We start from the raw sequence: 27,591 nt of genomic DNA on the forward strand, positions 1-27,591 counted from the left end.
GAAGCTTTCGAAAGGATGAGTATTGGGGGGATTTCTTACTCTTGGTAAATAAAGCTGTTTCAGTGACTGTGGTGCAACTGGATTGGAGTGGGTGGGTCAAGGAGCAGGTGAGAAAATAGAAGCTGACAGAAGAGTGGATAGCGCTTCTGAAAAGCTCTGCGGGAAAGGTACTGTGCATGCGCTTAGTTGCTCAGTCATGTCCCAACTCTTTGTGACCGACCCCATGGACTGCAGCCCACCAGGCTCCTTTGTCCTTAAGGATTCTCCAGGCAAGAATACTGCAGTAGGTAGCCTATCCCTTCTCTAGGGGATCTTCCTGACCCAGGAATCGAACTGGAGTCTCATGCATTGCAGGCAGATTCTTTACCAGCTGAGTTACCAGTAAGGTGCTGGAGTTAGCCAAATGATTGAAGGCAAAGTTTGTGTGTTTGAGATGAAAGGTATCACAGCACACTTTTATACCAATGAAAGAGGGCAATGCAAGAAAGAAAGGGAGTAAAATGTGGCAATCTTTGCAGGGGCAAAGCCCTGAGGTCAGCTGGTGCTGGGATCCAAGGCATAAGTGGAAGAACCGACCTTAGAATTCAGTAGAAGGAAAGTGGCAAAGAAGGCTGCAGGCAGGAAGGCTGGCAGAAATGTGAAATGGGGAGATTAGTTAGTTCTGTGAATCTATTTATCTCTAAAAGTCTAATGAGGTTATCATCTGAGAGGTGATGTGGGAAGGTTGGGTATTTGATGTCAGGTAAGTGACATCTGGTGAGAAATAGTCACCAGAGAAAGTGAACCTATTAGGGATTTACAGGGCATCCCAGGTGGTTTAGCGATAAAAGTATCTGCTTGCAATGCAGGAGACAGGAGACAAGGGTTCGATCCCTGGAGTAGGAAATGGCAACCCACTCCAGTAGTCTTGCCTGGGAAATCCCACAGAAAGGAATCTGACGGGCTACCATCCATGGGGTCGCAAAAGAGTCGAATGCAACTCAGAAACTAAACTACCACCAGGGAATTAGCCTGTTTGGCAGCAGCAAGTGCCCACCTGAGAGGTGTGGTCAAAAATCTGAAGTCAGTCAACATACTTGTGCACTTCTTCCCACCAGGCCTTGCTGCTTGGGTAGAGGTGCCAAGAAAGTGGGTCTCAAAGACCGAGGGTTTTGACAGGTATGATGGAGGGGACAAAATACACGGGTTAGGATGTTTCCAATAATGTGGTGCAAATGCCATCATCTATGCTTCATGAGGAAGGAAGCAAGGATATGAAAGGAGTCATGGACAATGATAAATGGTAGGATCAAGGGACTGGAAGTCTAGATGAGGCTAAAGACTTGCTGGAGAGAAAGAACTGGGGTAAATGAACTCGAATGGGTGAAGATGATTTTGGAGATGGTGCGTTATTTTCTCTCCCAATTAAAAGTATTAACCAAATAAAACCTTATGATCAAGATGATGTTGCTTTTGGCTACATTAAAAAAAGCATTTTCTGATTACATCTCTGGGTTGGTCACGGTTTATTTCATCGGGAGAGTTTGAGTTAATATCACTTGAACTTTACAACTAATATAACATGACTGCTCTACATCACAATATAGGGAAATCTGTACAGCATATAGAGGAAATCTATAAAAGTGATCTGACATCAGCATTGAGTGGTACATCTGGTCTTAACTTTTCATGTAAATTTATGTTACCAATATTAAAATTAAAAAATGCTTATTCTGTAATTTAGCGGAAATTTTTCCAATGGATTCTATTATCATCAACAACTTTAAAGAGTAATAGGAATTCTCTGGGAGTATATACCAAAAAAGATTAAATCAAAGGGAAATATTTTGCTATTAAGGGGTTTAGAAATAAACATAAAAAACATTCATGGGACTTCTTGTGTAGTTCAGATTCCTCGCCTCCACTCTAGGGGGCACGGGTTTGATCCCTGATTGGTGAACTAGGACCCCATATGCAGGACAGCGCAGCCAAAAAACCCAAAACACATTCATTATAAAAATTTTATTCCATTGCATTGTCATTTAAAATTATAAGAATGTAAGGAAATATCACCCAGTGTCAGAAAATCTGCAGTGTTTAGTGACAAATCAATAGTTTCATAGACATTTTCAATTCATTTAAAAAGTCATGTCATTTATGTAATAATTAAGATAAACTTTATCTCTTTATATAGTAAACTTCCACTTGACTTATACAAGTTCATTTTCTCCAGCGGGAAGCTGTGTAGGGTCCAGTCCTACTTGCTTCATTGATACGGCAACATCAAACAAATAGTCGTAACACTCACACCTGTTTAGAAAAATAAAAAGCAAAAAGCATTAAAAGTGTTTAGTCAGAGTTCTCTACTTCTAATAATCGTATTTTTCCTCTGCATCAAGTGAACCCTGTCCCTGGTAATTTCCGCTCCCCCTCTCAATTATATGCAAAGGGTTTCTTATTTTGTCTCTAACATTATTAAAAAAAGGAATCATACCGTATTATGCCACCATACTATATACGTCTCAGGAAATAAAAGAGAGTTTAAAATATACTACTTACCTAAATTTAAATTTTTTATTATGTGCCATTTTTGTAAATAAATGTAGCAAACCATTCTAGCCCTCAACTGAGAGAACAAGAGCAGTTGCTCCTTCTTTATATCAAAGAGCACAGTGCCTTGCCAAATAACAGCTGATCTGAAAATTATTTCGTAACAAAATAATATATAATACAAATAAAATATCTGGAAATAATAATGATAAACTATCAAATTGGTTTAAATTCAGATTAAACCAATTTGACCAGTGACAGCAAAGAAACCATACTTCTTTAAAGTGTGGTGTCTGGCCCTGATGTTCTCTGGTTTACACTTACATGGTTTTAGCCTTCTCCCACGTCTCTCCCCAGACGTAGACTCCATGCCGTCTGACTAGCACTGCGCAGGAGTCTGGGTAATCATTCATTGCCTCAGCCATGCGCTCTTTGAGGTCTTTCTCCTCAGGTGTATTCTCAATAATAGGTACTACTAACACATCATCATATCTGTAAGACAAAACATGCCATTTGTTCTCCTTTTTAAAACATGTATGGATGTGAGAGTTGGACTATAAAGAAAGCTGAGCGCCAAAGAATTGATGCTTTTGAACTGTGGTGTTGGAGAAGACTTTTGGAGAGAACCTTGGACTGCAAGGAGATCCAACCAGTCCATCCTGAAGGAGATCAGTCCTGGGTGTTCATTGGAAGGACTGATGTTGAAGCTGAAACTCCAATACTTTGGCCACCTGATGCGAAGAGCTGACTCATTGGAAAAGACCCTGATGCTGGGAAAGCTTGAGGGCAGGAGGAGAAGGGGACGACAGAGGATGAGATGGTTGGATGGCATCACCGATTCAATGGACATGGGTTTGGGTAAACTCCAGGAGCTGGTGATGGACAGGGAGGCCTGGTGTGCTGCGGTTCATGGGGTCGCAAAGAGTCGGACATGACTGAGCAACTGAACAGAACTGAACTGATTCATATCTAAAACTCATAACTTTTTCAAATAATAAGTTAGACATTCTCTTTATATCAGAGAAGCCACTCCAAATTATGAACAAGATGTTGCATGTTAGTCTGTGTATCCTGCATGAACAACTATATCAAAAGACGCCTTGGGAATCTGGCAGGCATTGTTCTAATCCTAAGTAGAAGTGGCAGAAATTTGTACAGGATACCAAAACCTAACAAAGAAATTATCAAGATCATACAAGTATTTCAGTGAAGCATAGAGAATCATAATGTTTTGAACATAGGAAGGATTAACAACTGAACTACTTAAAGCAGGAATTTCCCAACAGTACGAAATCATTTTATTCTACCTCTGCAGGACCCCCAAAGTGTCTTGGATAGGCAAATAAATAAATACATGTGTGGTTATATTCCTGGGATAGCAAAAACCTTTGGAGAGAACCATTAAGGGTATGATAACATTTTTAGAATGTTCTCAAATCTGTGATGTTATAACTTATTTTTACCTTATTTTTAGTAAGTACATGTGATGAAATCAAAATATGCATTTTTCGTTTTTTGTTTCTGTAATAATACTTAAGCAAATAATTTGTCACTGGTAAAGTTACAACTATTTCTGAAGTCATTTACAACCAATCAAAACTCAGACATATTTTCCTTTAAACATGAACTTCTCTTGCCTTGTTAATGTATCATCTGCTTTTTCACCCCCTCTGTAATGGCTAAATTTAACCAAAATAAGTTCTATCAATAAACTATCAGAAATTACTACTTTAGGGAAGGTACAGAATAAATAGCAGTCATGTAATAAAGAACTTGGCCAATCATTATCATTAACAGAATGAGGTTGCCCATTATTTCACTTAAGTAAAACAGAGGTAATTATGAAATATCCTTAAATGTGGAAGGAAAAATTGCTAGTCCCAAGTCTTTCCTAGTATTGGCCATGAAAACCACAAACTTATATTTTCCTCTACCATACACCCAACAGTCAGAAATAGCTCCAGGTGCAAAATAATTCCACAATAAAAGAAGACCTGAAAGCTAATCCAGTCCGATCTACTCCTTTTACAGGAGCAGAGCCGGGGGTAGTCCTCCAACCAAAGAGCTTTCTTTTCACCCTTCCATAGGCATTCGCCTTCAAAAGGGAGGACAGTTATATTTAACATGGTTACCTCCCCAATAAGAATTAGACATTTGAAAGTTATCATTATTTTTAAGATGCACTTAAAATTTTTTTAAAGTAGAGTAGAAAATGTAAAAACTCCCTCCTTTTTCCTACTTCATCCAGCTTTTTTTGCCACTTCTTTTGACCGGATACTTAGGATTCTACCCAAAACCCGATGAAGTACCACTGCCCAGGAGCTGTGATAATGACCGTTACTGATTTCCCAGCCAGGCTCAACCAGAATTGCAAAAACATCTCAAAAAACTTTGTACTCTTTAAGTTCCAAAACAGTCAACATAATATATAAAAAGTATATACACTGTGATGCATAACAAATTGCATCTTTGCATTTGCGTCATTCTTTTTTCCACAAATTCCAAAGGCTCTCTGCTGTGCTCTGCTCCTCTACCCACCGTTTCACACGTTCTTCTGACCTATTTTTATTTCTTCACTGAAGCAATCAAATGCCGATGAAATTGCTAACACACAAATGCCTCTCCTTCAAGACCCAGACGTGGAAAAGGCAGTATGCGGCTATGCTTTAGTATGTACACTTTCATAATTTAAATATTTAACTTCTGTAAGTAGGTGTTTCCCAGTGCTGAGGAATGCTTTAGGCACACAATAAATATGAACTAAAATCAAGTCAAACGAACTTCTCAGCACACTAGTTTACACACGTACTATCTACTACGTGCCGCAACAGTAACATACTGCCATAAGAACACTTGGGTGGAACTGGCACCCTTTTCCCCTCAACAAGAAAAAGTGGATTCAGCCCCTCTAGGAAATTAAGAAAGGTGAAGGTCCAGGAACAAGAATGCCCAAACATTTAGATGAAATGCTGAGCCTGTCCCTGAGTCCCAGGAACATGCTTCTTCATGTCACTATATTCTAGATTGATGAATAATGGCTACATTTTTGTGGGCTGGTAGATTTAGCTAATTTTGTCTAAAGGGCCTCTGTTCTATGTCCCTTTCCACACTGAAAATTATAAGCATATAGAGATCTAAATTAAAATAATTATAAAAATTTTTTCGAATGAAAATTTTCCAGAAATGTATTTCCAGAAATACATGAAATCCAAACGAAGCATAAACTTGAGTCAGAGCTAAAACTTCCTGAAGACAAAGTGAAGGTGAGGAGTGCTTATTCTCGGGTTGTTTCAATAGAGGAACACAGTCTTTCCATCTCTACAGAAATCTCAGCCCAGCCTTTTCTTTTTACTCCAACAAACATTTCGTTATTCATGTTGGCAATTATTTACCAAGGCTGGTTTGGGAATGGGGAGAAGGAAGGGAGGCATCTGATTTGTGTCACCGAGAATAGATCTGGAAGTATAATATTAAGTGGGGTATTAACTAACACAGATCCATAACATCGCATTAAATACATACAAACATCAGGATCCCGTTTATCACAAGAAGGAGAAATACTGTTCAATTTATTTAAGCAAAAAAAAAGGGGGGATTGGAAATACCTGTAATACCCTCCCGAGGTACATTTCTTTATTCCTTTGATCATCTCTTGATGTGTAATTTTAAACTCCTTTCCTGGGAAGACAAGGGTGGCCATGACAGCAGCTTTAGAGTGGGTATGGATCACAGCACCTGCTCCTGGGGTGGGGGTGGGGGGAAGAATATAGTCACATGCTCAGTGAAAAGTAAATTACCCTTTTTAAAGAGTTTATACATACACACACACACACATATTTATATATGGTTATGGACTTGGTTTTTTTTTTTGGCCTGGAATAATAAGTTGGCAGTGGGTAGGAGAGGAGGAAGGGAGGTAGGAAAGGGAAATACTAATAGAAGAGTCAGAAAGCGAAAAGAAGAAACATTAAACTGTATCCAGCAAGTGGACAACGCGCGCAATACTTTATACATGCTCAAAAACATTTTTTAGATGGTCTGAAGTACAGCTATTATAATAATGGAGATCATTATCATAATACTATGACCACTCAACTAGGGATTCCTATGTCTCCTTTAAAGATGTTTTCTCTTTGTATCATCACAACAACCATCTCTCCCATTTAACGGTCAAGGCTTTGAGGCTCAGAGATTGCTAAATAACTTGTCCATGGTAATTTAAATACACTGTCCAACTTTAGACAGTAGTTGAAAACTTGGATTTGAACCCAGGTCAGTCTGACCCTTGATCAAGATAGGCTTTATAGTGGTGTAGGCCACATCTTGGTGACATAAGGGATGATTGGGATTTTAAGATATAGATGCAATGGGTTTACCTAAAAAAGAATTTGTATGCTATAAAACTCAGTAATGTCTATTTTTGCAACTGGAAGTTTATTTATAACTTTTTTGCTAGTAAAGATTTTTCAGGCTGGCAGAATGTGCTGCTGAAGTTTCATCCTGTCAATAGTAGCTGGTAATGTCTGGGAACAGACCATAGCATGATTATTCACTGTATACTGATTTCATCCAGGGGCTATACTAAAGCATGGTCTTTATGACTTCATTGCACTGACTAAGTACTCAGTACTGACTAAGTCAGTACTTCAGTTATACTTTCTTGTTTTTATATTGTCCTTTAGGTTCAACCTTTCTAGGTTAGTTTTCTACCACAATTTCTGGGAATTACTAATAAAATGAGTCATACTTTTGTCATACAGTAAATTTTTCAAAAAAGAGAGAACCACTCCCATTGAAGTGAAGAAAAGACCATGATTTTCCCTCCTTTGTAGTTTGATTAATTTCTACCACAAGTTCGCAGAGGTATAACTCTAAACTAAGAGTAGGAATTGGACTGTATATATAATAGTTAGTTGGTTAATTTGACAATCTAGTGGAGTCATACTCATCTAGATTGGAATTCTGGCCCCAATACTCACTAGCTGTTTATTTTGGGAAAATCTTCCCAGAGCCTCTGTCCTCTCATGTATAAAACGAAGTATTAATGGACCTTCCACAAAGGCTGATGTGAGGACTGAATCAATTAACACGTTTAGAATTCTTGCACATAGCAGGTATTTAAGAAATTTGGATTACAACAATAATTGCCATTATTTAGGGGGCAGTTCTATTGTTTAGTCACTAAGACATGTCTGACTCTTTTACAGTCCCATGGATTATAGCCTGCCAGGATTATAGTCCATGAGGTTTTCCAGGGAAGAATACTGGAGTGGGTTGCCATTTCCCTCTCCAGGGGATCTTCCCTACCCATGTATCTCCTGCATAAGAGGAGGATTCTTTTTCACTGAGCCAACCAGGGAAGCCCATTTAGGGGAGTCTACTCTGCAAATATTCTTTATGTTGAGTACATTCTCCACCAACCTCTCATTGTGTAAGCATTCATGAAAAGAGGAGTACACTGGCTTTTTTTAAGATTCTTAGATGGCGGAGGTCCACTTATGTCCTTTTCATTGATGTCACAAACAAACATGTCTTCAGGCTATTTAGAGAAGTGAAAAGAAAAAACTTCATAAAATATCAATGAGAAATATCTTCTTTCTTGTTTGTCAATAGTGTACATATACAGTGTTGATATATGTGTAACTCATTTTAAATATTTATATAATTATAGATTCTCCCTCAAAAATATGTAGCCATTTTGAGAAATAAAAAAATGTTTTCAACTAGCCAAAATCATCTCAAAAGAGTTAAAAAAATCCACCTTTAGAATTTGAAGAAAAAATTGATATGGAAAATTTAATATGCAAGTATGAGGTTATCATTTCATTGATTTAATTTCTCAGTTTTGCCATGTAACTTCACAACTATATTTCAGAGAGACTTATATAATCACTATTTTAGAATGGGTATTATATATTTTTTTCATATTTCATAATATAAGAGGAAAAATAGAGAATAAAATTTTCTTATTCCTTGAGAATCTTACCTGGTACTCAGAAATGCTAATCTTGATGAGGCACATTATTTTTTAAGTTCTAAGGAATTATGTAGATCCACAGGTTTTCCCTAGTAATACATGCATATTTCTGACTTGTAACTTTCATTTGCCAGGGTTTATTATAAACTACAATATAAATTATTTACTAATGAAGCATTATGCCTTAGAGAGAATTAAGTATTTGTACTTGTTTTAACTCTATTCTGGGCATTACTCGAGCGTTAATACAGAAGGGGTCCTCTCAAAATTTTGAAACAAAGTTTTATAACTTTGGAAGAGCTTTGCCATTATTAAATACGAGTCAATTTGGTCCATTTGGTCCAATCTGATTAACCTATTAGCCTGATAAAGATGGTGTTACAATGCTGCAGTTACAATCATTTTTTATTATGATTTAAGACTACACTATTCACTTTTGCCCTCTAGAGGCTGAAAGAAAATTTAGAACACCTGGTGACATGCAGGATCATTACCACCTCAAAAAAATTTAGTAGTTACTGAACAAATGTTTGTTGATTAGTTATTTAAATTATCACAATATAATATCCCTTCAAAACTAATATTTCTTTTAATATTAATTCCATTTTACAAAACAATAATCAGGTAGAGAAGAGCAGACATTTAGTTTTAAGAAGGATCCCTTTACCATACCTGAATCCGTTCCTTTTGCACTCCTGAAGGAGCAATGTAGATTTCATTGCTGGTGGTACAAAATATAGAAATTGGTATTTATTTAACTCTATTGTTTTGCTTTTGCAAAAAGAAAAGTGTATCCTTGCAGTCCAATCGTTAATCATCTTTATAAATCAAGTCATACAAATAGCAGCTTTATTCATTAATGGAATAGGCTGTACAGAAAGAACAGCAAGCTACTTTAATGTCTTTATAACGCTGGTGACACAGTAAAATGTTGATAGTTGCTTCTGTCTTCTACATTTTCATGTAAAGTTCTTTATTTCTTTTTATGGTGCAAAATTAATGGTAACCAGGCTTTCATCTAGTTAGGATAAATACAAATCTGAAAACACAAGTCTTTAGCATCTTTAAACATCAATAAGCAGAGCTGATCTTGCTAGACATGGAACACAGTATTTCTAAAATCCAATCAGAGGAAAATATGCTCACTCAAAGTCTTGCAAGGAATCAGGTTTAATTTTGTTGTCTGAAATGCTCTTACTACAAAACATGAAGTTCAGAGACCTCTGCTGGATGGCTGGTTAAATTACAGCTTTAACCCTGGGCTACTTTTTTGGGTGGAACAGTATGCTTCCTAGTTGAAAAACACTTCCATCTTGTGAAAATACATGGTAACAAAGCTAAAACAATTGCAGAAAGTTAAAAATGTAAAGTGCGTGCTTACATCTGGAGATCTCTGTTATACAGCACTTGTGCTAAGGGAGGGTGCATTACCACAACTTGCTTTCAAATTGGATTTGGAAATTAATTTCAAAATCTTCTCTGAATTCTCTCCACCCTCAACAAAGATCCTCTGGCTCATGTATCAGTTTCAGTTGCTGCTAGAGGGTGTTAATAATGCAAACGAAGGAAATATCAGAACTGCATGCTCCAGCTTCTGCCACTGAGGCATGGACTAGGGACACTAAATCAGTGTTAACTGTTTCTGAAGGAGACTCCTAGGGCTTCCCAGGTGGCGCTAGTGGTAAAGAACCCACCTGCCAATGCAGGAGATGTATGAGCCACGGGTTCAATCCCTGGGTAGGGAAGATTCCCCTGGAGGAAGGCATGGCAACCCACTCCAGTATTCTTACCTAGAGAATCCCATGGATAGAGGAGCCTGGCGGGCTACAGCCCACAGGGTTGCAAAGGATCGGACAGGACTGAAGCAACTTGGCAGGAACACACACAAGAGACTCACAGACTTAGAGAACGAACTTACAGTTGCCGGGGGGAAGGGTGGGGGAAGGGACAGTTAGGGAGTTTGGACATGTACATACTACTGTATTTAAAATGGATAACCAACAAGAACCTACTGTATAGCACATGGAACTCTGCTCAGTACTATGTGGCAGCCTGGATGGGAGGGGACTTTGAAGGAGACTGGATACATGTGTATGTATGGATGAGTCTATCTGCTGTCTACCTGAAACTATTTCAACACTGTTAATTGGCTATACTCCAATACAAAATAAAGAGTTAAAAAAATATCAACTGTTTCCCATAGAAAATGAGGATGACTGGCTATACTGCATCAAGCTGCTGAAGCTGGGGTTACAAATAAACCTATAGACTTGGAACTGACAAAATGTATGGAAGTTCCTTTAAGGTCTACTCATAAATTAAGGTCTAGAAAATAAATGCCGGATAAGAAAGTGAAAGTGTTAGTCGTTCAGTCGTGTCCGACTCTTTGTGATCCCATGAAACTGTAGTCCACCAGGCTCCTCTGTCCATGTAATTTTCCAGACAATACTGGAGTGGGTAGCCATTCCCTTCTCCAGGGGAATCTTCTCGACCCACGGATCAAACCCAGGTCTTCAGCATTGCAGGCTAACTCTTTACCATCTGAGTCACCAGGGAAGCCCAAAATGTCTGATAAAGAGAGTGAAATCCAAAACACAGTAAGCTTTGTTCAAGCATTCATTTTCACAAAGTAGTTACTGCTTTATAATTTTGTTGCCTAAGAAAATCATAGAGTGGCATTCCTCTAGAACCAGTGGCAATGCATAGGGATCATATTGTTAAAAAGGACCCCTTATAAATACCAGAGATCCAAATCTTCTGTCCTCATGTAACATGAAGAACATGATTGGTACATAGCCCAATCACCCCTGCTGGTAAGTGGACTTGTAGGTCTTCTCCTGCAGGAAAGTATTTATGCAGCCCCGGGAAGAGATCCAGATAAAGTTCACAACAGTCTGCTGTCAATAAGCCCTCAGTAGTGAAAGCATGGAATCCTAACCACTGGATCACCAGGGAATTCCCTGGTATGCTAAATCTGTTTTTATTACTACCTTTGTAAAAGAGACATCAGTTTAGAGTTTGGTCAATTTTGATTAAAAGATTAGCTGAATAGATTTTAGAAAAAAATATATTTACACCTACAAGGAAGGAGATATCCGGATAAAAATACAAAGATGATAGAGCTTTTATTTTGGGAAGGACACATGCTAAAGACTAAAAGTAAAGTATTTCTTGGGACTGTAAGCCACAAATGGAAAGCATGTTGAGTTTCAAGGTATCACATTTGGGAATTTATTTTCTCCACACTCCCTGCTCTTTCACTATGTGGTGAGCAGGGGGACAAAACGCAAGAGTTCATAATACATGTACATGTACTGCTTCTACTCTTATTTACTTAAAAAAAATCCTTTAAATCTTATTATGCTTCAATTACCTTATCTACAATATGGGTTTATTAATTCTAATTCTAGTAGCTTACAACAGGATTAATGTTTCTGACAGATAAAACATTATGCTGTGAAAACAGGAAATGTGAAATGTTAAAGGCAGGAGCCCAACCTAAACACAACGGCTGCTACGTATCCTGGAATAGCCTTGACTACTGTTATCTTCTTGGTCCTCCACTTCTTCTGATTTAACACTCATCTGTGTCTTAAGCTGTCTTTTCTCATGTGGCACCACACATCAGGAGCATATAAACTGGACTGATAGCAGCCCAACCTTGGAAATGTAAGTAATTTCATTTTCTCCGAACGGCTTATTGCCACACTTACTATGGAAACATCATCTATTGGGTTTGTGCTTCATTCCAAATATATCTGCTCTGAAGCATCAGAAAAAAACTTTCACTAATGTGAAAATATTAATATCATTGATAAAATTATTGATATGGGTCTACAAAGTCATTTAAATATTAGGGATAAAATTCAACATTTTACTACAAATTACTCTATAAAGCACAAATTTAGTAAGATCCTAAATGCACTGACATACCATCGCGGCTGTTTTCACCTGTGACCTCCAGGCGGCACTCCTCACCAATTAAGAATCTAATAACAAACATTTTACAAATACAATGCAACTTCCCTACAGATTGACTGCAATGCTACAAAGTCAATTCATTTTAAAATGCGCCCCCTCAGTGCTTTAGCATAACCACACACAATTTTAGTGACTGGTTCTACATTTTAAATACATAGTCTTTCATATTTTTATGATAAAAAAAATTTCCTCTTGAGATCTGCAATGGCCCCTTGCTACATTCTATTTTCAATTTTGCTATTTTTTTTAAGAGTCAATTTAAAAAAGTTATTTTAATTCAGTTTGGTAGAAATCTTTGTTTCTTACATATGTACGTGTGTGTGTATGTGTTTAGTTGTGTCTGACTCTTTGTGACCCCATGGACTGTAGCCCACCAGGCTCCTCTGTCCACGGAATTTTCCAGGCAAGAATACTGGAGTGGGTTGCCATTTCCTATTAGTGGGGATCTTCCTGACCCAGGGATCTAACCCGTATCTACTGTGTCTCCTGAATTGGCAGGTGGATTTTTTTTTTACCACCGCACTGCCTGTGTATGTGTGTGCACGCTCAGTCACGTCCAACTCTTTGTGGGCCCATGGACTGCAGCCTGCCAGGCTCCTCTGTCCATGGAATTTGTGGACTGCAGTCTGCCAGGCTCTTCTGTCTATGAAATTTTCAGGCAAGAAATACTGGAGTGGGTTGCCATTTCCTACTCCAGGGGATCCTCTCGACCCAGGGATCGAACCTGAGTCTCATGCATTGGCAAGTGGATTCTTCACCACTGTGCCATCTGGGAAGCCCTTATTTGTACACGTACAAACTAGCGTTTCTGTCAACGCAATTAAAAAGCAGGTTACTAACAGCAAGGTTTAGAATATGATTTATTATAAATAATACAGCTCAAAAACAAAATTACTAGTACTCAACTCCTAAATGAAAAAATGAAACAACTATAGTAACAACAAGTGTTGTTGTAGGACTTTGTTGTGAACAGGTCAACCTGAAAGTTTTGGCAAAATACTCTGAAAACCTGTGAAATACTGACTGACACATGAGCACTGGGCTGATGGTAAGCAGACCCATGTAACGGAGGTACCACGTACTACGTGCAACAGGACCTTTGCAGACCAAGAGCCTCCCTACACATGAACTCTGACAGCTGTTGAGTAAGGCCTCTCCTGCCGTTTCCTACAGTTTTATATTTCTTGAGTTTCTTGGTAATTTGAAGCACATGAAGTTTCAGTGGCATCATTTTGTGGTATGCCATAAAGTCCCTTTTGTCCAAAATGTTCTGATTATGGAAACTCCCCTGGTGGTTCAGTGATTAAGAAGCCGTGCTTCCAATGCAAGGGGCGAGAGCTCAATTCCTAGCTGGGGAACTAAGATACTGCATGTTGCGAGGCCAAAAAAAAAAAAATCTTTACTGATTACATTTTACATTCCATTCTTTTCTAAACAATGCAGCCTCCTTGGAGGTGTTACTCTATATATTCAATATCACATAAATATTGTAGTAGTCCAATTTTGTTAAAGAAAGTGAATTAGGATAAAGAAATAAATCAAATTACTCAATTTAATATTCAGCCTCCAGACAATTAGTATTCCTAAAACATTTCAAGAGGAAAAATATTAATCCTGTTCCAGAAACACTTAAGGGAATGAGATTCTACAACCTTTGCTTTCATTGTAAGTAGGTTACTTATTTTTTCATCCTCTTAAAGGAATGACACTGAATAAATCTAATGAACAATTAAATACTATTTATTCCTTCTACTTCAAGTTAAATACCTTTTGTTTTGTCCTGTGAGCAACATGGACCTGCAGGTATTAAGTCCATTAATAACGATACATGTAGTTAGGAAGGCATATTGCCTTTTTTTACTCAAAATGTAACTTTTAGGATTTTTGGATGGTTAACAATCGGTATCTAAGTGACTCTGAAATTCGTTTCTGAACCTTTGAAACAAATCCTGTCTACCCAGAGGGGATCCTTCATAGTTCCAGACATGAACACATCCAGCAGCATGTTCGTTAACTTTGGTACTCCAAAGACTGAGGACCAAATTATCTGGATTACAAATTGTGATTCTTAAGTCCACAGGTGTTTACTATATATGCAACATCTAGAGCACACTTACTCCATTTGGTAATGCAAATACCTATTTCTCTATTTAGAAACTAAATACCTTGAGCACCATAAGAAACTGATCATCAGCTGTTCTTTGACATAATACACGTTAGGCTCTTGGTGGTCTGCTTATATGGAGAATCAGCCGGGAACTTACCCATGCTTCAAGCTAATTCCTCCTCCGGTCCCAGTGACCCAGCCCAAATGGTAGAACTGCTTGCAAAGCTCTGGGATCAGGTATCTTGGATGTTCCTTGTCCTTGAAAAGAAGATAATGACTTCTAAATAGACATTATTTTATTAAGTAACTATTACAATAAGTTACTTGATATCTTACTATAACATATATAACATATAATTACATACTTACTATAATATATACTATATAGTATATACTTACTATATAGTAGATATCTCTAGTAAAAAACCAATTTAAGGAAGTTTAAGAAAATCTACCATAAAGAGGGTACCATGAGAGAGAAAATTATTACAAAATATACTTTGTTTTTAATGTTTGGAAAGTGGATCTACCATATTGTTTGGCAACCTAGAATCATTCAGTTAAGGGCCACATAGTCCAGTACTAAGGAACAAGTTATAACAATGAGGTGGGGAAATGCCAGATTATATTACAAAGGGTCTTACTGGAATGGTTGAAATAAAATAGAATCTAGTGCTGAAAGAGGTACACTTCAGTCTACCCAGAAGATTTCTTTAAACAAAACGTCTTATTCAAAACACCTCATTAAGGCATGATGTACATGATATATACTATGATAGTTATTTGTTCATCTTCTCTGTGTTGGTTCAATTTTATTTATTTTTCTAGAAAAATGTCCTTTTCCCATAGTAATTATACTGTTTTCTATTATTACAAAATCAATGTATACTCATTACGGAATATAAGTCAAGAAAATGACATAAAAAGCACTCAGAAGCAATCATAATTAATAGTTTCTAGGCCCCATTCTATGAAGATATATGTTGGGATAACATCTTACTGTTTAAGATGTTATGTAAGTAATATATGAGATGTAATTGACATATAACATTATGTTTCAGATGTACAACATGATGATTCCACATTTATATAGATGGTGAAATAATCAGTACCATAAATCTAACTGAAATAAAAGCCCCACTTTTATATATGTCTGGTGATTATTTGTTTAGAAAAAGAAAATAAAGCATTCCCTCCTCTTTGGTAAAGCTAAAATGAATGAAAACAAAAACAATAATAAAGAAATACCATGAATTCCATTTTGGCAGTAATGATTTACAATCCTTACCTTGAAAACAACTAAAACAGCTGAATAAATTATTTTGAATAATATTTCAAAATATGCTGCTTAGCTGGCTGGAAAATAAAGTTTCACAAGGGCCATTAAAGAAAAGAGTGAGTCTACCTGGGAGGGAAGTAGGCTCTTAAACTTCCTTGAAGGCATCTGCAAAACTCCGGTGACCTAGTGCTTCAATTTTGATAGCTACAAAAGTCACTAGATGCACAAGATAAAACCTAAGGTGTGCTCCAAGCGGGGCATCCAATAGAAAATTCCTACATACACATGGGACCCCAAGGGACTATACTCTCCAGATTAAAGTGAACAAGAAATAGATGCACTGTGCAACAAATCACAGTCAGAAAACCTGCCTATAGACATCTCAGCACTGGGTAAAGGGGAAAAAATATCTGAGTCCAATTTTAGTATATGTGCTGCCGAAGCGAGCACTATCTGAGTCCAAAGAGGGGTTATTATTGAACCGACAACATTTTCAGCTTCTTATATGAGTATCCGAAATTATGGTATTTTCCCATATTCACTGTTAATATTATACATACATATTTTAGATAAGTATTGCTAATGATAATTTGATGGAGCAGACTTAAGAATATAAAATTAAGGATATGGGAAAGTTGACATTTTTTAAAGTTCTGATTCAGCACAGGCTTCGGGGTCAATCGCTTACATGACCTCGGGCCTCGGTTTTGTTGCTGTTGTTGTTTAGTTGCTCAGTCGTGTCTGGCTCTTCTGTGACCCCCCTGCACTGTAGCCTACTAGGCTGCTCTGTCCATGGGATTCTCCAAGCAAGAATACTGGAGTAGGTTGCCATTTCCTTCTCCAGGGGATCGTCCCTACCCAGAGATCGAAACAGTGTCTCCTGCATTGGCAGATGGATTCTTTACCACTGAGCCAGCAGGGAAGCCCAGGCCTCAGTTTACTCATCCATTAAATAAGAACATGTTGAGGATTAAAATGACATATAATGGATATATCCAATCCCAAAGAAAGACAATGCCAAAGAATGTTCAAACCACCACACAACTGCACTCATCTCACATGCTAGCAAAGTAATGCTCAAAATTCTCCCAACCAGGTTTCAACAGTATGTGAACCGTGAACTTCCAGATGTTCAAGCTGGATTTAGAAAAGGCAGAGGAACCAGTGATCAAATTGCCAACATCTGTTGGATCATCGAAAAAGCAAGAGAGTTCCAGAAAAACATCTACTTCTGCTTTATTGACTATGCCAAAGCCTTTGACTGCACAGATCACAACAAACTATGGGAAATTCTTAAAGAGATGGGAATACCAGACCACCTGACCTGCCTCTTGAGAAATCTGTATGCAGGTTAAGAAGCAACAGTTAGAACTGGACATGGAACAACAGACTGGTTCCAAATTGGGAAAGGAATACGTCAAGGCTGTATATTGTCACCCTGCTTATTTAACTTATATGCAGAGTACATCATGCAAAATGTCGGGCTGGGTGAAGCACAAGCTGGAATCAAGATTACTGGGAGAATTATCAATAACCTTAGATATGCACCACCCTTATGGCAGAAAGCCAGGAGGAGCTAAAAGCCTCTTGATGAAAGTGAGAGAGAAGAGTGATAAAGTTGGCTTAAAACAACATTCAGAGAACTCAGATCATGGCATCCGGTCCCATCACTTCATGGCAAATAGATGGGGAAACAATGGAAACAGTGACAGACTTTATCTTCTTGGACTCCACAATCACTGAAGATGGTGACTGCAGCCATGAAATCAACAGATGCTTGTTCCTTGGAAGAAAAGCTGACAAACCTAGACAGCATATTAAAAAGCAGAGACAATACTTTGCCAACAAAGGTCCATCTGGTCAAAACTGAGAGTCAATTCCTAGGCAGATTGATATGAAGTCCAAGGGTCCCTGAGGAGAGGGGTCTGGAATTCTCAAGGAGGAGGAAAGGACAAACTTTGGTTGTTGTTTTTTTTTTTTTCCTGTACTAGGGATTATATAACCACAATGTATCCTGCTTGAGGACAGTTTCTCCTTCCTGAAAACTTCCTGGCTAATCCTGTTATTTTAAAATGTAAATTATGGGAGTGGGTCTATTAAGATCTTTACAATCTTGAGACATTCTTTTGATTTATTGTAATGACTCATTAAAGTATATAACTCCCTTGCTAACACTAGCGAGGGGGGCACTCTCCATCCCCCTTCTGATGTCTGTGTCAGAAGCTTTCTCTGTCCCTTTTTATACTTTAATAAAACTCTGCTACACAAAAGCTCTTGAGTGATCAAGCCTGATCCCTGGTCCCGAAGCTAAATCTTCTTTGGAGATCACGAATCCAACATCGTTCACCATAAGCTATCAAAGCTATGGTTTTTCCAGTAGTCATGTATGGATGTGAGAGTTGGACTATCAAGTAAGCTGAGCACCAAAGAATGCTTTTGAACTGTGGCGTTGGAGAAGGCTCTTGAGAGTCTCTTGGACTGCAAGGAGATCCAAGCAGTCCATCCTAAAGGAGATCAGTCCTGGGTATTCATTGGAAGGACTGATGCTGAAGCTGAAACTCCAATACTTTGGCCACCTGATGTGAAAAACTGACTCATTTGAAAAGACCCTGATGCTGGGAAAGATTGAAGGCGTGATGAGAAGGGGGTGACAGAGGATGAGATGGATGTCATCACCGACTCAATGGACATGAGTTTGAGTAAGCTCCGGGAGTTGGTGATGGACAGGGAAGCCTGGCGTGCTGCAACCCATGAGGTCGCAAAGAGTCAGACACGACTGAGTGACTGAACTGAACTGATAATGGATATAAGACAGGCAGCACAATGTGTATCTCAATGTTAATTTCCTCTCCACTTTAATAAATGAAAAATTTCTGAGTTAAAGTGAATAATAAAGCTATGTTGGTTTTTCTAATTTTTTCCTTTTTAAATCTAGTCAAAATTGCTGATGCCTTGTATAACTTGCTATTTCCTTTTTTTAGGAATATAAATGATATTTTAATTACATACTAAAATGCAGTCAATGAGAAGTCTCCTGCAGCTTTCAATCCTTAAAACCATCAATTTGGACAGCAAGTTGCAAACATTATAGGTAATAGCCTGTTATTAAGGGCCTCCTGTTTCTCTTTTGTCTTTCCAATACTGACGTATTAGAATCATTAGCCAGCTTCCTGTTACAGGAGTAACAATGATAAGGCAGCTGTTGTTAGTAAAGTTTCATTCAAACCCACAAAATTACAATTTCAAAAAAAATAATCACTTCGCAGCAAGAACCAAGAGAGGTATATTTACTAAAAATGCAGTCATTTAAGTTGCCCAGAATGGTGAGAAAAGTAAAAATCAGAATACCTACTTTGTAAGAATCGATAAGAAAGATTTAGTTAGTATTTACCTTTCCCCTGAATGTCAACAGTATTCAGTTCAGTTCAGTTCAGTCGCTCAGTCATCCGACTTTCTGTGACCCCATGAACTGTAGCACACCAGGCCTCCCTGTCCATCACCAACTCCCAGAGTCCACCTAAACGCATGTCCATCGAGTTGGTGATGCCATCCAGCCATCTCATCTGCTGTAGTCCCCTTCCCCTCCTGCCCTCAATCTTTCCCAGCATCAGGGTCTTTTCAAATGAGTCAGCTCTTCACATCTCGTGGCCAAAGTATTGGAGTTTCAGCTTCAACATCACTCCTTCCAATGAACACCCAGGACTGACCTCCTTTAGGATGGACTGGTTGGATCTCCTTGCAGTCCAAGGGACTCTCAAGAGTCTTTTCTAACACCACAGTTCAAAAGCATCAATTCTTTGGTGCTCAGCTTTCTTCATAGTCCAACTCTCACATCCATACATGACCACTGGAAAAACCATAGCCTTGACTAGATGGACTTTTGTTGGCAAAGTAATGTCTCTGATTTTTAATATACTGTCTAGGTTGGTCATAACTTTCCTTCCATGGAGTAAACATCTTTTAATTTCATGGCTGCAGTTACCATTTGAAGTGATTTTGGAGCCCCCAAAAATAAAGTCAGCCAGTTTCCCCATCTATTTGCCATGAAGTGATGGGACTGGATGCCATGATCTTAGTTTTCTGAATGTTGAGCTTTAAGCCAACTTTTTCATTCTCCTCTTACACTTTCATCAAGAGGCTCTTTAGTTCTTCTTCACTTTCTGCCCTAAGGGTGGTGTTATCTGCATATTTGAGGTTAATGATATTTTTCTTGGCAATCTTGATTCCAGCTTGTGCTTCCTCCAGCCCAGCATTTCTCATGATGTACACTCTGCATATAAGTTAAACAAGCAGATGACAATATACAGCCTTGACGTACTCCTTTCCCTAATTGGAACCAGTCTGTTGTTCTGTGTCCAGTTCTAACTGTTGCTTCCTGACCTGCATGCAGGTTTCTCAAAGAGACAGGTCAGGTGGTCTGGTATTCCAATCTCTTTCAGAATTTTCCACAGTTAATTGTGATCCACACAGTCAAAGGCTTTGGCATAGTCAATAAAGCAGAAATAGATGTTTTTCTGGAACTCTCTTGCTTTTTCGATGATCCAATAGTATTATTTGTTTGTTATTGTTAAGTCTGATTTTTCACTTAGGATAAGGATTTTGAAAGATATATCTAAAGTTAGCATGCAATCAACTTCTTACAGTACAGGTTCCATACAATTGGGGGGAACATTTAACAGTATTTTGTATATATATGTACATGTTCTTCACTTCATGGCAAATAGATGGGGAAACAATGGAAACAGTGGCTGACTTCATTTTTCTGGGCTCCAAAATCACTGCAGATGGTAATTATAGCCATGACATTAAAAGACACTTGCTCCTTGGAAGGAAAGTTATGACCAACCTAGACAGTATATTAAAAAGCAGAGACATTACTTTGACAACAAAGGTCCATCTAGTCAAGGCTATGGTTTTCCAGTAGTCATGTATGGATGTGAGAGTTGGACTATAACGAAAGCTGAGCACTGAAGAATTGATGCTTTTGAACTGTGGTGTTGGAGAAGACTCTTGAGAGTCCCTTGGACTGCAAGGAGATCCAGCCAGTCCATCCTAAAGGAGATTAGTCCTGGATGTTCATTGGAGGGACTGATGTTGAAGCTGAAACTCCAATACTTTGGCCACGTGATGTGAAGAGCTGACTCATTTGAAAAGACCCTGATGCTGGGAAAGCTTGAGGGCAGGAGGAGAAGGGGACGACAGCAGATGAGATGGCTGGATGGCATCACCGACTCCATGGACATGGGTTTGGATGGACTCCGGGAGTTGGTGATGGACATGGAGGCCTGGTTTGCTGCGGTTCATGGGCTTGCAAGGAGTCGGACACAACTGAGCGACTGAACTGAACTGAATTGATACATGTTTTAATTTAATTGAAGGTTGTTTTACAATATTGTGGTGGTTTTTGCCACACATTGACATGAATCAGCCATGGGTGTACATGTGTCCCCCCTCCCCACCCTAAACTCCCCTCTCACCTCCCTCCCCACCCCATCCATCTGGGTTATTTGGTATATATTAAAAACTAAGGCCTAAACAGTTTTTGAATCTATATTTCATTTCCCCAAATTTTCAATCTAGTTATTGTTGTGACCCAAGAATGAAAGAGCAGATAAAATCATGGAGGGTCTTGAAATGCAGGAACAGAAAAACCAGACCCTTATCATACTTCCCTCCCCTGTGTTTTAACTATTAATGGATTTCAGGTCCTCCTGAGCAGTATAACCTGTCTCCCCTCTGACCCCATAGGAAGAAGGTATTTGCCTTACTTTTCTCCCCACCCAGTATATGTGCTTCATCCAATCAGCAAATGACCCACAAGACCCCTATCCCACTCCTTGTAACCTGGGTATAAAAGTGGACTAAGGACCCTGTTCAACGTCAGTTCTCCCTTGAGCTGGCCGGCTGTTCTAAACAGCATCTCCCACTCTAATAAACTTTATTTCCCTCTCATGCTGTCTCATGTCTGAAAATTCTTTTCTAACCCAAGCCCAGACCACGACAGTTATTTTAAGGAAACCAGCCTCGAATGTCACTGAGATACCTGCTCACAGCCAGCCATGGCTCTAATCTCCTCCACCCTTTCTTTCAATTTAAGCATAATAGAGGTATGTGTTTCTCAGAGGTTTTCCTGGCGGGGACTCTCTTACAATCGTAAAATGAACACCTGTGTAAGGCTTTTTAGCCCATCAACTAATGAGGGAATCAAAAAGATCATACAACTTTGTTTACCAAAGAGAACTCAAAACACATACACATGAAAATAATCAGGATCCTGGATTTACAAATAAATAATAAAGAGAAACTGGACAATATCCACTACAGCAATAAATTGAATCTCTATCAGTTCAGTTCAGTCACTCAGTCGTGTCCCGACTCTGAGACCCCATGGACTGCAGCACGCCAGGCTTCGCTGTTCATCACCAACTCCTGGAGCTTACTCAAACTCATGTCCATTGAGTCGGTGATGCCATCCAACCATCTCATCCTCTATAGTCCCCTTCTCCTCCTGCCCTCAATCTTTCCCAGCATCAGGGTCTTTTCAAATCAGTCAGTTCTTCATATCAGGTGGCCAAAGTATTGGAGTTTCAGCTTTAGCATCAGTCCTTCCAATGAATAATCAGGACTGGTTTCCTTTTAGGATGGACTGGTTGGATCTCCTTGCAGTCCAAGAGACTCTCAAGAGTCTTCTCCAACACCACAGTTCAAAAGCATCAATTCTTCAGTGCTCAGCCTTCTTTATGGTCCAACACTCATATCCACACATGACTAGTGAAAAAACCATAGCTTTGATTAGACAGATCTTTGTTGGCAAAGTAATTTCTCTGCTTTTTAATATGCTGTCTAGGTTGGTCATAGCTTTTCTTCCAAGGAGCAAGTGTCTTTTAATTTCACGGCTGCAATCACCATCTGCAGTGATTTTGGAGCCAAAGAAAATAAAGGATCTCACTGTTTCCACTGTTTCCCCATCTATTTGCCACGAAGTGATGGAACTGGATGTCATGATCTTTGTTTTTCGAATGTTGAGTTTTAAGTCAACTTTGTCACTTTCCTCTTTTACTTTCATTAAGAGGCTTTTTAGTTCCCCTTCGCTTCCTGCCATAAGGGTGGTTATCATATGCGTATCTGAGGTTATTGATATTTCTCCTGGCAACCTTGATTCCAGCTTGTGCTTTATCCAGCTTGGCATTTCGCATGATGTACTCTAAATATAAGTTAAATAAGCAAGGTGACAATATACAGCCTTGACATACTCCTTTCCCAATTTGGAGCCAGTTCACTGTTCCATGTCCGGTTCTAACTGTTGCTTCTTGACTTGCATAGATTTCTCAGGAGGCAGATAAGGCTGTCTGTTATTTCTATCTCTTGAAGAATTTTCCACACTTTGTTGTGATCCACACAGTCAAATGCTTTGACATAGTCAATAAAGGAGAAATAGATGTTTTTCTGGAACTCTCTTGCCTTTTGATTCAACAGATGTTGGCAATTTGATTTCCCATTCCTCTGCCTTTTCCATGTCCAGCTTGAACATCTGGAAGGTATTGGTTCACTTACTGTTAGAAGCATCTCATTGAAGAGATTAACACACTCCTTCTGAAGGCTGGACATTTCTTTGGAGATTTTTGCAAGACTGAAGACCCATTCACTTTACGTCCCCACTGCATCTCCCTCTCCATTCTGCCTTTCGACTTTAGTTCTTCCTTGCTTCTTTCTCTCTAAACTATAAAAGAACCTGGCATCCAGACCCCAATAAGATGGTTATTTTGAGGTGCTAGCATGCCATCTTCTCAGTCTGCTGGCTCCCCAATTAAAGTTTCTTCCTTGCCTCAACACCTTGTCTCTCGATCCATTGGCCTATTGTGCAGGGAACAGAGCAAGCTTGGACTTGATGACACAAGGAGCCTGGCTTTAATTCTGATATCCACTAGCCAAGTGCCCTATGGCAAGTCAGTGACTCGTTCTGGGTATCGAGTTCCTTCTATTAATAATCTGGATGAGTGATTCCTAGACTTCTGAATTTCACTATCAGTGGCTTTTGATGCTGTTGTTCTTTAAATTTTAGGGACTGACATAAGATTGCCAAGTTACGACATAATATGTAATCGTCTACTATCACATTCTTCAAAAAACAAAGTGCACGTTTAACATAAAAAAGAGTAGGATGTATAATGTCAGAATAAAAGGTAGTCCTTTAAATTGAATGCAGTTAATTTTGTGGAATTCACTTTCCCATCATCCTAGCTTTTCTTACTTTATAATAGTAGAGTGTAAAGCTCTCACAGACTTATATTTGGTGAGGATGAACGTTATCTTATTTGCCCTCTTTGCTACCACTTCTCCATTTCCTGCCAGCTTACCCTTCACTCTATTTTTAGTACTAATATAATACACTACTTTGATCACTTAAACTTTCCTCAAGTCATTTAATGCTCAGATACCATGTCCTGGATCTGTTATTTAAGTCCTTCTGCTTTTTTGCTCCAATTTAACTTTCAAATATTTTCATTTTTACACATGACTCTCTCAGTTCTAGTCCACCTATGTAGTTATCAACCTCCAGGATGGCCCTTAATGATGACCCCAGTTTCCTGGTTTCCACATCCTGGTGTAGAGTTCCATCCCAAATTGTATGGGGCTAGTCTGTGTTAAGACAGACTGAGAAGTGATAGTATGTCACTTCCGATATCAGGTTACTAAAGACTACAGCTTCTGTCTTCTGTGCTCTCCTTTGGATCACCAGCTGCCATGTTACAGGGTATTACCTATGCAGAAGACCATACAGGGAAGAACTGAGGCTTCGGCCAATAAAATGGGAGGAACAGAGGGCTGCCAGTAACTTTTTGAGCTTGGAAGCACATCCCAGCTGCAGTCAAGGTTTGAATATCTGAAGCTCTAGTTGACAGCTTCACTGCCATCTCACGAGAAACTTTAAGACAGAACCCTGAGCTAAATTCTCTTGCATTCCTAATTGTCAGAAACTGTGTGAGACAATGATTGTGTGTTATGCCTAAGTTTTGGAATACCTGCTATGCAGCAACAGATGACTAAGACACATTATCTTGACAGCCAAGAATACAACTTTTCTCTTTGCACTCTTATTGCTCATGCTGGATCTCCAATTATCCCAATTCTAGCTGTCAAATTCTTGCTTATCAGCCTTCACACCCACTTCCCACGATTCCTTCTCTCATCTTCTCAGACAGAAGTGATTCTTCCTCAAACTCTGTGTCATGGCAATTGCCCTTTATACCTTTTTTGTGTACCTATTGAATAGCCTTCTCATTCACTTAACAAACCTTTACTGAAGACCCTGAAGAAATAAAAATGAGTAAGATGAAATCCTTACCTTGGGGGCTCAAACTCTAGTAAAAGTTGTGAAATCACAAAACAATATATAACAAGATGGTCCAGTGCATTATGGGAGTAGAAGCTACTGGTGGGAGGGAGCAGGAGTTGGGAAAGACCACAGAGGAAGGGATACTGGGCTAAGTTTTAATAAAGGATGTGGTGGAGTACGCAGGTATGTGAAGAGGAGAAAGGGCATTTCAGTCAGAGAGAACTTAAGTACCCGCAACCAGAATTAGGTTCTGTGGGATGGAGGCAGGTAGGGATAAAGACTGTAAGGATCTTTCATGCCATGCACTGGAGTTTGGACTTTATGTTACAGATGGTTGATAACTGCTGAGTTGTTTTAAGTAGAAGATGGTTGGATCACATCTTGTTTTTGAAACATTTCTATAGGGGTAGTAAAGAGAAAAGGCTGAAGGAGGACCAAGGAAGCAAAAGACCAGACCAGACAGCTGTGCAAAACAGTTCAAAAATAAATCTTAAAGTGTGATGGTGGAGATGGATTTGAAAGATAAATAAGTTAAAAAGGATAGGCTTTGGGTAAGAAAACCTAAAAAACACAGGCTTCAAGAAATTCTAAGTTTTCAGTTGGCTGAGTTGCTAAGTGGATAGTGGTACCAGTTTTAAGTATTCCTTGCCTGTCTACCATGCATGAAGCACTTCTGGGAATTCAGCCATGAACAAAACAAAGTCACTGCATTAACGGAATTTTTACTCCAGGGGATAGTTTTTAAAAAGCCATGTTGACTGAAAAAAATAAAAGGCACAACCTCAAAGTTAAGTTTAATTGGGGGCAAAATGAGGACTATAGGCAGGGAGACAGGCTCTCAGTACTGAGGAACTGATCCAAAGTGGTGAGAAGGGAGGTTAGTAGGTAAATTATTTTAGTGAAGGGGAGTTACATGGAATCAAGCCCACATTTTGGCCAAAGGTTGATGTTAATCACCAGAAGATTGATGCTAGTCACGAGGAACAGACGTCTCCGTTAATTCTTTTAGTGCTTTTCTAGATAGGAGAAAAATGCAAAAAATTAAGACTCATAAAATAGTCTCTTGAAAACAACTGTCGGACAGCCTGCTCTGCCAGTTTTTCCTAGAGTATCTCATTCCTGATCTCCTCTCTCAACTCCTTTCAGGGTGTGTTGAAAGTCAGTAACTCCAGCAGGTACTGACCTAACCCTTGCAGAGGCAGACAGTGGGCGAGTTTTTAAATGGTGGTGAAATGAGGAATAAACAAACTGTAGTACGTGGGAAGAGGAAAACAAATAAGAGACTTTGCTAATCTGTTATGTCACTTATTCACACAATAATAGTGGCTGCCAAGAATTTCCCAATAAAACCTGCCACATTACTACTTTTTAATTGGGACCTTCAGCCCCAAGAGATAATAACAGGAGAAATAAAGAAGTGAGTTTCGGGGGGGCTTTCCCTCTCTGCCTCTTAATTAAGGAAGGCTTCTCACGTTGTAACTGTTTATTCCTCTAGTTCTCCTCCATACCCAAGGCCAAGCCCTTAATCATCACTCTGAGCACGTGGGTGTTCCAGAATGAAACGGTATGCGAAGCCCAAGGGTGGATTTTCCTTTTCTGCTTAAAGAAAAATCCTTTTAAAGATCATTCCATAATCAATCTAAACCGAGGTAGTCACAGAACAACTGCACAGAGTAAAACTGCTGGCTACAGTCAGAAGAGATGGCTCCGCGGATGTTCCCACTGCCTACTGAGCGGCAAACGAAGGGATGGATGGTCGCCAGGGCGCAGGAAAACAGCAGCAGAGCACAGTCCTAGCTCCAATTCCACTCCAGAGCTTCGCGTTTCCCCAAAGGCCTGTCTTTATGTTAAATGGTTTTGAAACACACTTTAAAGACGCCCAATGCTCCCCCTCAGTTATTTTTCCCTTTTCAACGTTTGGTGCCCAGCCCTCGCCGCCGAAAAACCCCAGCACTGGAAGCACAGCTCGCCGCGTAGGCCGGGGCCTCAGGTCCACACGCGGGGCAAGAGGCGGCGCACGGTGGTCGCGTCCAGTCTGGCGCAAAGCCCCACCCGGCCGGCGCCTCGCCTCCTGGGAATAGAGGGCACCGGCGGCCCCGCCCCTACCTGCGCGCGGCACTGCCGTGAGCAACAGTCTCCCTCTGGAGCGTGAGAGCCAGACATGGCCGGGACTAGCGGTACCCGCGCCTTGCAACTTTCGCACGCCTCTGCTCCTGGAGCTCCGCCTGGGCCCACGCGACGAGGCCCGAGCTGCAATCAGGCGGCTCTGAGGGCAGCCTGGAGGCGGAGCGAACAAGATGAAAGGCGGGTCTGCGAGGGCCTCTCTGACCCAACCGCGCAGCCGCCTGGCCGGGAGGCCAACCCGGTTGGAGGCGGGGCTA

The 27,591-nt window shown here is 39.5% G+C and overlaps 1 protein-coding gene across 1 annotated transcript; it reads right to left on the bottom strand.

The window, feature by feature from the left end:
* Window positions 1-1,986: 1,986 nt before the first annotated feature.
* On the bottom strand, window positions 1,987-27,564 carry LOC122698320 (APAF1 interacting protein). Its single transcript, XM_043909176.1, has 7 exons — window positions 27,317-27,564; window positions 14,752-14,852; window positions 9,179-9,227; window positions 7,951-8,068; window positions 6,135-6,270; window positions 2,854-3,021; window positions 1,987-2,289 (listed from the first exon to the last, which is right to left on the bottom strand). Exons 1-7 carry the CDS (start codon window positions 27,371-27,373, stop codon window positions 2,190-2,192), a joined length of 729 nt encoding a protein of 242 aa, XP_043765111.1. The 5' UTR covers window positions 27,374-27,564; the 3' UTR covers window positions 1,987-2,189.
* Window positions 27,565-27,591: the final 27 nt, after the last annotated feature.

The sequence above is a fragment of the Cervus elaphus genome, chromosome 1, assembly GCF_910594005.1.
Source record: "Cervus elaphus chromosome 1, mCerEla1.1, whole genome shotgun sequence".
In the NCBI taxonomy this organism is placed as follows: domain Eukaryota; kingdom Metazoa; phylum Chordata; class Mammalia; order Artiodactyla; family Cervidae; genus Cervus; species Cervus elaphus.